We start from the raw sequence: 11,551 nt of genomic DNA, 5'->3' as shown, positions 1-11,551 counted from the left end.
CCGTTCGCTTAAACTCACCGGTATAATTGTACACCGCCTGTTTTTCGTCCATTGTTCCAGTGACATTGTTTTCGTGGTTTAGAATCATGTACTTGAACGATTCAGGAACGATACCGTGTTGTTTTTTTTTTTTTTTTTTTTAAATCGCACTATCTCTACCTTGTACGCGTGTTCAATTAATCAAATTGGAGGCCTTGTTTCATTCTGTTCAAGCTGCAAAGCAATCTAATGTAAAAAATAAAGAATATTGTATATTCGTAAAATGTCAGAACGATGTCACATCAAGTGGTCGCACTTGATGTGACATACTTAACGTATTGATCGTTAGCTGTGAAGTATCGTATTTCTCGAGATATCGAACAATGCAAAATTTTCTAACGAAACTACCCATTGTCCCTTGTTATTGACCTACATTTCGCATCCACTTAACTTATAATTGGAACTGGAATAAATATTCGCGTCATTTTAACAAATTACGAAATCACTCACAGAATTGTGATGATAATTCGAATTGTCGAATATCTTTAATTGTCCATGCTTATAAGCAGCTCGGATTCACGTGTTTGGATTCCTTACATTTCAAGTTAAAATGTGTGTAAGCAAACTTTCAAAAAGGACTCCCGTTGCAAGGTCGTGAGTGGTTAGTAGGAATCCACAAATCAATGTGGAACTTGAGAAATATTTTTTTTACATTCTTGCGAAGTTTCAAGCTCCGAGCCAAAGATTTTGCATTGTTAGAATCATGTCTTTCAAGAAAATTGGAGTGGTGTCGAGAGTACAGCTTGTTTGTGTAAATAACGAGTAAGCAAAGAGGAAAGACTCGGTTATGACAACGAATTCATTAAAATTTTTACCACCAGCTCCACTGTGAAAGTTTTTATGCACTTCTTACGTTTCTGGAGGCATGTGGTCTTGGGATACACGTTAACGTTGTTGGATAAACATTAAACTGCAATCCTTTTTTGTTAGTTCTCGGAGTTTGAGTCACATATCCGTATACTGTTATTAGTTTTACAGAGACATATTCAAATCTGTTTGTCTTCTTTCGTTTGGTAGCGAATTTTTATTGAGAGAGTCGAGCTGCGCAGCTTTCGAGCTTTTGTCAAGAGTTTTCTCATCGTACAAACGAGGCCGTCTCGTAACCTGACGAACATGTGGATAAAAGCTTTGAAGCTTTTTATCTGTCATGACATTCCTCAACAAAAAATTCTTTTAAGGACCAATTAAAAATCAAAACACATAGCATAGCTTTCAACCATTTTGCTATGTGGAATTCTCCTCTGTTCTAATTTTCGCGAGAAAACAGTGATCAAAGTTTTATACTTTTGATATTATACGATGGTGGAAATGTCAGCTCCGACTCGTTTTCGTCCATCATTTTTTACTTCCTCTCTCGATTCCATTGCAACGAACTCATCATCACGAGACAGATAGGAATGTAATCTCCGACACATTTTCATTAAGCATTTTTTCTTCCCTCTCAATTTTATCTCGTCGAATTCACAATCCCAAAATGGCTCCATTCGAAGAAAATGAGAGATAATAGTGAAACAATAAACTTTTTTCGTATCCTTGGCTTCGGAAAAATAAGCTGGAAAATAATTGATAGTCAAGCTGTAAAGCAGCTTTGAAAGAGCAAATAAAAGAAAAAATAATAATGAAAGAAATCATTACACGTATATTACAAATATTTGTTACGTTCACGAGTCACGTTCACAAGATTCTTCATTGCTGCGGAAGGATATTTTTCCGAGATTCTACGTCAATGCAGCCAAGAAAAAAGAACGAAAAAATGAAGCCCCAAAGTACTTCACCAGTCGTGAGACTGGCTATGATTTTTTGAGGCTTGTGGGGAAAAAAACCTGAAGAGTACGACTACTACAAGAAATCTAGTGCAACTCCATCGCACTTGAAGTATGAGAAGGAGAAGAAAAGAGAAGGAAATGAGAAGAAATGAGAAGAAAATTTCAAAAATTTTCACGTGTTGAACTGCATAAAAATTCGGGACTGCGATTCAAACGGAATTTGCCCAGTGGATATAAAAGACAGGTAATTTTATTTGGACCAGATGTAGCAGCTGTAACCAACGGTCCATGTATATTTTTGAGGTTCACAAAAATCGAAGAATCTTCGTGGTGCGAAGTTTAATTAAACCAATATAAAGCACGGAATAACATGGAATTTTCTGAGAAGCTCAATTTTATTAAAAAAAATTGGATTTCATGGAATTTTAGTAACGCCGCAACAAATTTCAATAAAGGTAGCTCTTTCATCCATTTCCCGGAATATCAAACCAACAGTCCTCCTGTTTGCTAATCAAAAAAAGAGTCGCAAACATACAACAGCAAAAAGGAAAAAAAACGAATGGACAATCAACAAATGGAAACCATTGAAACAGTTCCACGGAAAACTTCATTCGCATCGGTGAATTTCTCGTAAAATTTTATACCACAACAATGTATATTGTCACAGTAAACATCAAATATTTTAGTTAACTGAGTTCCATCAACGGGTATCAAGCGAAATTAGAACGGATAAAATAAATAGAAAAAATCAACGGATCGTTCGCTGACGCAGACGGACAGCGAAAAGCCTCAAGTAGACGGATGTAACATAAGCAGTTTGCTTTTTATACGAGCCAAGACCTTTTTAACCGCTCGAGAAAGTTAAGCACCGGATGGAACAGGTCATTTGACAGAAATAAGCAGAATAGCAAGAGAGAAAGAGCGAGAGAAATACTAAGAGAGTTAAAGTTTTGACGTGTGATATTGGTAAGCCGAGATCTTCGATAATGCACTTAGTCCATAGATATGGCGGTGGCACAAAAGAATGAGTGCAGGGTGCGGTGAACTAAAGGATATCAAGTTTACTTGAGCACGTGAACAAGAGGGTAAAATAGAAACTGCTTTATCCGGATCTGTCTCTTATCGAGAATTGAGTTTGTGTGTTGAAGTGTAGGAAGTCAGAAAAGTCGTACTATTCCGGAAATAAAGGAGTCACAGCGCTCCTAAAACGTACATTGGTGAGAAAGAGAGGGCTAGAAAAAGAAGGGTGAAATAGAGTAAAAGGGATAGAGAATTGAATAGAAAAAGGAAGGGACTTATAGGAGAGAAAGATACGAATGGTCATCTTTGAAACTGGGAAATTGGCGACGCTCCAAAATCGAGTAAGCTACGTGGACATTCGGAAATTCTGCAACTGAATTCTGGCAATATGCTTGGAACCCCTTGAGATACAGTTCCTATTCCTGTTTCAAAGCTTTGTGTTTCCTAATTTTGTTTCCGTTGTACTCGGCAATGTCCGTTGTACTCATCTCGGAAGTGGACGCTTTTTTAATATCGAGTTATATCATATTTTAAAGTGTATCAATCACTAGGCATTTGAATTTTTTTTTTTCTCTACGACAACCACGATCTGGCACACGACGAATTACTGATCCAATTCCAGAACGCAGAAAAAAGGGTCGATCGTAACTGATTTGTCAAATAACTTTATTGCTTCGTTGTAGATATTTCGAGGGTTCCTACTATGTTTCAACCTGTCAGGCTTCGACGGGCAATTCTCTTTTCGACTTTACTGTTCTTCCTTCCCTAACACCGGGACATTTTCAGGACTGATTTTTTCTTCGAGAATAAAATGGGTTTACAGTCGTTCTGTAAAATAAATTCCCAATGATTATACAATTGCAATAATCTGAAACAAAAAGTAAGACTACTTATTCGTATTTCTAGGGAAGGCTATAAACAGAGCATCAAATTCTGTCAATTTCTGGATAGATCGACCGGGGCAGAAACTCGACGGTTATACATTTTTTTTTCTCAATCAGTTCCGTTATCAAACGAAAGAAAAAACCTAGCGATGGACTTGACCAAGCTCGGGACAGTTTCGGAAAGATCGGGAAGCAACATGACTTCAAATTCTGAAGATACGTTAAAATACTGCGAAGTAAGTTGAATTATTTTTTGACTGATAGTGACGAGATTTTCCTGTAAAATCGATCAGGCTCATCGGGTTATATTTCTTTTTCCTTTGATCGTCGCACGTGTGCGATCCATATAGTGTATTTTGTTACACGATTGGAGAGGCGAATTGGGTGACGTTAATAAAATGCCTTCTCAAATATTCGTACAGACACCGACAATTATTGTATTAAAGTTAACAATATTACTCGTCGTATATATAAGACGATCGTTGACGTTTATGTTAACATGGAAGGGAAGACGTATGATAAAAAGAACAACTCTTTCTTGAAAAAAAATTGAAAGTGAAGAAAAAGAAAATACTAAGAAAAGTGACAGTTTTGTTAGTGAACTTCGAAGAACGAAGTCGTTTAAAAAAAAAGTATTGTAATGCGTTTGAAATTGAATTTGAAAATAGAGAATTTCGAATTTATTATATCCGATCCTATATTTATCTTCCAAAAAAAAAGCGTACGTTCTTATAAATGAAAGAGTAAGTTTAATAATCATCACAGCACGAAGTAATGAGGCAATTATTACTGAATAGAATTCTTATCTATTCTACTCTCCTACTCTCTTAAGGAGGGTGGATAGCGATGATACAATGTTGCCATGCTAATAAACCATGTTAAATACATAAAAAATTTCAAAATGATAAAAATTTTATAAAATTTGGTGAACCTATTCTTTAGTGCCAAATTTGATAATACAAATTTTTTAAGATTTTTCTTCTGTACAGTTATCGAGTAATTGATCACTAAAGTTCACGTGTATAAGCATAGCGTTTCCATATAGTTATGCATTCCGGGCATAAGAAATCTGCTTTAATGCGTAATCACTCGATAACTAAGGAGAAGAAAATTTTGAAAAAAATGGTGTCTTCGCACTTGATGTTGAAGAACATTATCACGAAATTTGATCAATTTCTTATAATTTTGACGAATGTAGCCACCCTCCTTAACAAGTATTGAGTAGAAAATATTTTTTCTGTGGGAATCATAAACCACTCGATTCGTCCAGATTGTAAAATTCGTTTACATTCGTCGAAGTAAAAAAAATGTTAACCCCTGAACCGTGAATACGATTTTTCTCCAACCGACAAAACTGTGCCAAGTGCAGAGGATGTTCCGACACGATGAATTTCGACCGGAAATGCGTGCACCAGTGTGGGAATTGTGTTTTGTGAATTCCTGCGTGAAAGTTGCGGGTTAGGTTTAATCGGAGGGAGATAGACAGCGGGATTACATCGGACCTGTTCGTGTCCATCAAAATACATAGGTTCGACGAAGCGAGATACTCAGTGACGTTGGTAAACTGATTTTCATTGCGTCCGCGTGCAACCGTTCTCGTAGCATTCATTGAATCTCCTGTGGAGTAATTAATGCTGGATTGATTCCCTTCGATTGAATACGCTAAATCACTAACACATGATCGAACTATGTAGAGGACATGAAATCGGAGAATTTTTCAATTTATCTATGCCGATCGATTGCAAGATAATATCTAAGTCGTAGGTTATTCGAGTTCATGAATAAAGTTGCCATGAAAAGGCGAGGAGAATCGAATAATCAGAAACCTTGATGTGATTTATTAAACGTAGTTGATCAAAGTTTTAGTCAATTAAAACGAGAACCGTTTGAGGTTTTTTCAACGTGTCACCTTGTTTAATAGAAGAGCTTTTTTTATGGCATGAAAACGTCTTTTTTCTCTCGATTTAATATTCAAATATTGAATCGTATTAAATAGAGACTTTTAATAAACTATTTGGGCGAAAAAAAAGAAAATTTGGTAAGAACGAGATGGCTCTTCTAATTAAGTGTAAAAGCAGGTCAACGGTTTTTATTTTCACCCTTTCTTGTAACAGGACCTTGCTCGTTATAAATTAAAGAGTGCCTTAACTCGGCGCGGTATCCGGATAGAAAGAGAATCTCTTTTACCCTTATTATGAATGCAGACGCGTAGATTCGCCTCGGGAAAAGCGGTATAATTTGAAAACAAGGTGGAGAGTCCGGAAGTAGACAAAGTGTATAGAAACTAAAATCTCTCTGCGGCAAAAGCTCTTACGACAAAAATTGTTTTCGAGAGATCGCGATCTCTGGAATTTGAATATTCGATAATTACTTCCTTCGAAGCAGCCCCTTTCCCTCATTTTCATAATATTGTTTATTTTTCCTTCCGTTCGACTTCTCTCTGCCTCGAGTTGTTCAAACGATAATCTATTATTCAGAGAATCCTTATTAAATCAAGATTTTTATTAAATCGACTTGTTAAAAAAGTAAAAAATACGAAAGAATTCTGCAACGCCCCACGATTCTATACGAAAATGATTCTTCTCGAAATTTCCTATCGAATTGATTACTTTCAATCGAAAATGTCCTTAAGATCCAATCGTTTTTATGACGCTAGAACTGTCAATGATTCTTCATCGAATGATTGCTCGCACTCACCTTTGATGAAGTCCACAGCCATTTCCAAGCCATAAGTATCTTTGTCGCAATCATCGAGTATGTGAGCTCCTATTTTGACCCCAGGAACGAGATTCCGTTCATTGATCCAGTCGAGGGTATAAAGCATGGCTTCCAGTGCCTGCACACCACCTTGTGGCATTACTGGACCGCAAGTTATCGAATCCTCACGCTCGTGAACCATCATCAAACCACCGAGGATTAAACCACCTTCGACGACAGCCTCTTTCTTCACAGGCCAATTAAACGTAACTGGTGGATGCTGATTAGCTTCGATCGAGCGAAACAAACGATCGCTGTGTCTTATAAGATGATGGTTTAGTGGATTTTCGACACGGTGTCGACGACCGTTATGACTCGATTCTTCTTTTTGTCGATGTTTGTGATTATCCATTTCCTCCGTGATTTCACGATAATTTCGAGATTTCTCCAGAACCATTCTATCTCGGATCCATAATTCGTCGATGGTCGAGGTATCGAAATCTTCCTCGTTGAGATTTCCCATCGTCGAGTGCGAGTCGACCCTCTCAATATCGTAATAATTCTCATAATCGAAGTCTCGATCTTCAAAATTCTGCCTCCCTCTGCGTCTCTCCCCTTCTTTTTCTCTGCTCCCCTTTGCGTCACACAGCATCAGGCAGACGCAGCCCAACACCATCAGATGGATACTCTTCATGACGTCATTTTTCCTGCAGTTACAATTATCACGATGCTTCAACTTTTTTCCTTTTCGTAATCCTCGCTTTCAAGAATTCTTAATCGTCTTTATTACATTTTATCATCAATCGTCGATAACTTTCAAACGACATTTTTCTTTCACACTTCGATCGAGTTCTGCAGACATTTTTGTATCGAATCTCTCGGCCATGATAACTTTTTCTATCGAAAGAGAGTCAACATCATTTATTTCAACTGTTTCATTTTATTTTTTTCTGATTGAGCGAAATGGTACGAGTTCATGAAAAATTCGAACTTAACGAAAATCAAAAAAACAAACACGCCGATACGAATTGAATCGTGAGGTTCAAATTTTCCAATTCTATTCATACCTCATACGTGAGACTTCTAAAGTTTGGCAATAAAATTGATTATATTCGTAAACATGCTCCTCGGAATGTGTTAATTTGAAATGCCAGTCACGAGCTGGCTTTTTTATCGGAGTAATTCTAGTTGCTGTCCTCGGTAAATCTCATTATTAATGTCAACCTGTGGCACACAGCACGAATGATCGTTCGAGCTCGCGTCTTTGAGTTTCCACACGTTCGGAACCGGCTCGACACGACCCTTCATTCTCAAATCTCTATGGCTCTAATGTATAAATTCTCTCGCACATTTTTCACAATCTTTTATCGACTCACTTCGCTCGATGCCCGACGAAGACATACTACTGACTGACGACAGCGGTAAAGAACTTGCCCCGAATATTTATTATCGTTACTTTAAACTTCTGGCAAGGCGATTGATCACATCGAAAATGTTGTGAAGGTTAAATCTCCGCCGAAATAAACCTCTCGAAGGGGCCAAAAAAGAGAGAAGTTAACGACACTGTTATTCTGAAATTTTATCGACAGCTCTCAAATCGAAAATTCTAACCCCTCGACGTGCCACTTTTTTTAACCGTTATTACATTTGCATTCATCGTCGTGACGTCAAAAGTATTACATCAAAAAACGCTTAACGCAGCTTACTTATTCCGAAGGTTAATTCTGTCGCTCCAAATTTATATTCAAGGAATTTCCATGCCACTATTTTTATGTTCTCAAAGAAATTTTGAAAAAATATTCATTTTTTTTGTTTCATGAAAAAAATAACCATCAACTAACATCATTCAAATAATTTAAGTTCACTTTATTCCTTACGAACTAAATACGTGGTATTTCGAGCTGGAATAATGAGGCAAGTTTTTGAAATATATCGAAACTTCGTACTGGCCAATGAACACGTTCACCAGTCGTATATCTGCCGGTACATCTACCAGCCAAGTTTTGTATCTTGTAGAACTCGTTCCTGACGGTATTAGAGCCAACTGGTGTACGTGTCCACACATAATGTGCGCCCGTATGTATTACTTTGGTGGATTGATTACCTTAATCAATTTCGGACCCGAAATGTATACATATACAGATGAAGCGTTAATCAACACTTCCGTCGGCGTGACCCCGGTCGCGAGTTCGTGAAACTTCCATCAATGAAACTTTGATTAAATCAAGTTCGGTCACGTTACATCGTGCAGCGTTGATTCGCCTAATTTTTCGCGAATAAAAATCTGGAACTTTCCTAAATTAAGTTGTCCTTTTACGTCGTCGGAGAACAAAAAATTAAAGCGAAAGTTTCCGTCTAAATTTACGTGATTATTCACTATTCTATGCCGTTTCGAAGTTATGAAAATTCATTGATCCCCATTTTTAACTTCATTCTTTCTCTAATAAAATGCGAATACTTACGCGAGTTAAGAATGTTTTTCGAAAACATGTTACAAATTCCGAAATGACAGATTCCAGCTCAAAGTTGTATTTCGTGCAAAACGATTAATAGCTTTTTGAATTTTGTCCAGTTATTCAAGATCAAAAGATTCTCAAGGTGATATTAACTGGAGTGGAACGAATTCTGAGAAATCGCTTTGCGTTCAACTTTTCTAACGATGGTGAGGACGACAAAGCCAATGAATCGAAATGCACTTCCCGGAAATTTTGAAGAAAATTCAATCAAGATTGGTTAAAATTTCGAATTACTTCTTGCCTCCACGACTCGGTAAATTCTTAACGAAATTAATTTTCTTTCTCAATTATGAAACGCTAGTATTCGATTATGTTCAGACAAAAATTTAATGAAATTGGAAAATTCTTAGTGAAATTATTACGTTTGCACAAGTCGCAATAACTTCTCGAAAAAGTCGATTTTTAGTAGCTCTATATAACGCAAAAAATTGATAAAATACACATTTTTAATAAGCTTTAATTTCCTGCTCGCTCCGATCCGTTGTAAAATCTGAAGTCGTGCTTTCACTCCATTTACTTTGGCAGCAAAGAGGATTAAAGCTCAAAACATTCTTCATGTCTCTTAATCCGACGAAACGATAGTGGTTCCACCCCTTCGCAGGAGTGGATGCTAAAATGCTGGAGTCAAGCTAAAATTCTTCGTTATCCACCCGTGAAACTCAACTGCGACTAAATCTGGCAATATACATAACTATTTACGCATTATGGAAGGATTAACATTTATTCCATCCAATTTCTCACGCTAAAACTGGAGAGCCGTTCCACATGATTCTCCATAACTTTCCGTTCATTATGTTTGTCTAATCTTCGATGGTGTACGAACAGCAAGAGAGCCATATCTGACTTTATAAATATTGAAAATGTTATTATTTTCCGAGTGTTTTTCTACCCTCAATCCGTATTGTCCATATTCAATTCAGCAGTTGAAACGACGATAAGAATTCAAAAAGATCGAGCGATAGTATTCCCGAGAGCAATGCAATCGACAAGAGTTGAATCTCTTCATTCACAAACGCACAATCGAGATTGAGTTTTGTCGCACTACACTAAATCTAAAAGCTTTTTTTAAAACTCGTTTATTTTTCCATTTACATGTTTTCCTGTTCGATTTGCGTTCTTTATTCTCTAAACTATCGCTGGATTTTTTGTTTTTATGTAAATGGGAGACAGATGAATATGCCCCGATTTATGGCAAATTTTTCATTGATTCATGCCATAGATTAAGTCAATATAAAGAGAGAGACAGACAGAACAATATCGGGAGCGCAGAAATGCAGAGTGCCACGTGCTGCATTTTTTTTTGTTTGTCGAGCTTGAATGCCGATGAAGTTGGCACTTGACACCACGACCCTCCTCAAACTCTACCCCAGAGATAGTGTGAAACGAAAGGGAACGAGACAGAGCGAGAGAGAGAAATGGAGAAAAGAACGATAGAGGACCAACCAGAAGGTTGATAGTGACGCTCGCTGTTTGAGAATATCGAAAGCTCTCACGTACATCATCCAAGTTCACTCGAGTCCTATTGGTATATGTGCTCTCTGCCTTGGCAGCTTGAATTTCCAACGGATACCGAGGTCCTACAATTCTACTCGTGCAGTTACGTGCCATCTTTTTCATCTCTTACAATTCCGAACCATCTTCGCAGAAATATTCAACGGTATTTGAAATAACGATTACAGAATCCTTTGGGAACTCATAACTCATTAGAATCGTGTTCAAGAGCAAATTTAAAAAAAAAAAAAAAAAAAAAAAAAAAAATTGTTTGAATATATTGAAAGTACAAATTGCAGTTGAAACATTCGAGTACTTTTTTTTTTAACTGTTTCCGGTGGATGGAGATATTTCAAAAAATTAGTGCGAACGAACACTCGACATTTGGGAATCTTTCGCAAAAAACGATTCGTTCATCCTCATTTAAAACTCCCATTTACATATGATTGACAAGCAAATTCACATGAATATTGAGCTTTGAGTATGAAGCTGATTTCAATTGTGGTTTCCCAACGCTATGGAATAATGAGGTCTCAACTACTCGGCACTAAATTAACAGAATTATTTTGCACAAGATACTCCCAAGACGGAAACTCCTCTCGAATTCAAACAGCAGCAAACATTATTTCGTAGTTCCACTTATCATCAAGCTATGGTAATGGAACAAACATTGACGACACCAAGTACTATGACGACCAGGATAATGACGAGAAGACTTTTTTTCGCACAAATTATGTATGCAAACGCTGATTCATGTTTATTGACTCGTTACGTTATGATGTACGAATAGGGGCTCGTATCAGAGCAGAACAGAAACCGAGGAATTCGACCCTAAAAGACAGTGCGAATAACTTCACTTTATTTTCATTGGACATTTTTTTTGTCATTATTGAAATGTTTGCATGACTTTTATGATCCATGGAATAAAATTCAACGCATAAATAATTATTCTATTCGATCAGTGATGACTCTGACATAGTTTCAAACATTCTTTCATCAATTATTTGGCCATTTTCTTTTATTGGTCATGTTTCGAATCGAATGAATCAAAGTGATCGACCGAGTATTGCAATAATGGACAATAAATCGCAATATTTATGTGAGCGCTATTTGATGCCTCGTCAAATTTTCTGCTCAT

General features: G+C 36.9%; 1 protein-coding gene across 2 annotated transcripts in view; it reads right to left on the bottom strand.

Annotated features, from left to right (window-relative positions):
• Positions 1 to 11,551, bottom strand: part of LOC122407411 (metabotropic glutamate receptor 2-like) — a 99,200-nt gene that overhangs the window by 86,507 nt on the left and 1,142 nt on the right. Inside the window, exons 2-3 of one of the 2 annotated variants that reach the window (XM_043413582.1) lie at positions 7,197 to 7,303; positions 6,407 to 7,113 (exon numbers count right to left, since the gene is read on the bottom strand). In XM_043413582.1, the coding sequence (XP_043269517.1) occupies positions 6,407 to 7,113; positions 7,197 to 7,198 (709 nt within the window). In that variant the 5' untranslated portion in view covers positions 7,199 to 7,303. Of the gene's footprint in view, positions 1 to 6,406; positions 7,304 to 11,551 lie in introns of both variants that reach the window. The other variant, XM_043413583.1, reaches the window with a different exon arrangement.

The sequence above is a fragment of the Venturia canescens genome, chromosome 3 (genome assembly GCF_019457755.1).
Source record: "Venturia canescens isolate UGA chromosome 3, ASM1945775v1, whole genome shotgun sequence".
NCBI classification, from domain to species: Eukaryota; Metazoa; Arthropoda; class Insecta; order Hymenoptera; family Ichneumonidae; genus Venturia; species Venturia canescens.
The sequence above is the reverse complement of the archived record's forward strand: the minus strand, read 5'-3'. Positions and strand labels throughout refer to the sequence as shown.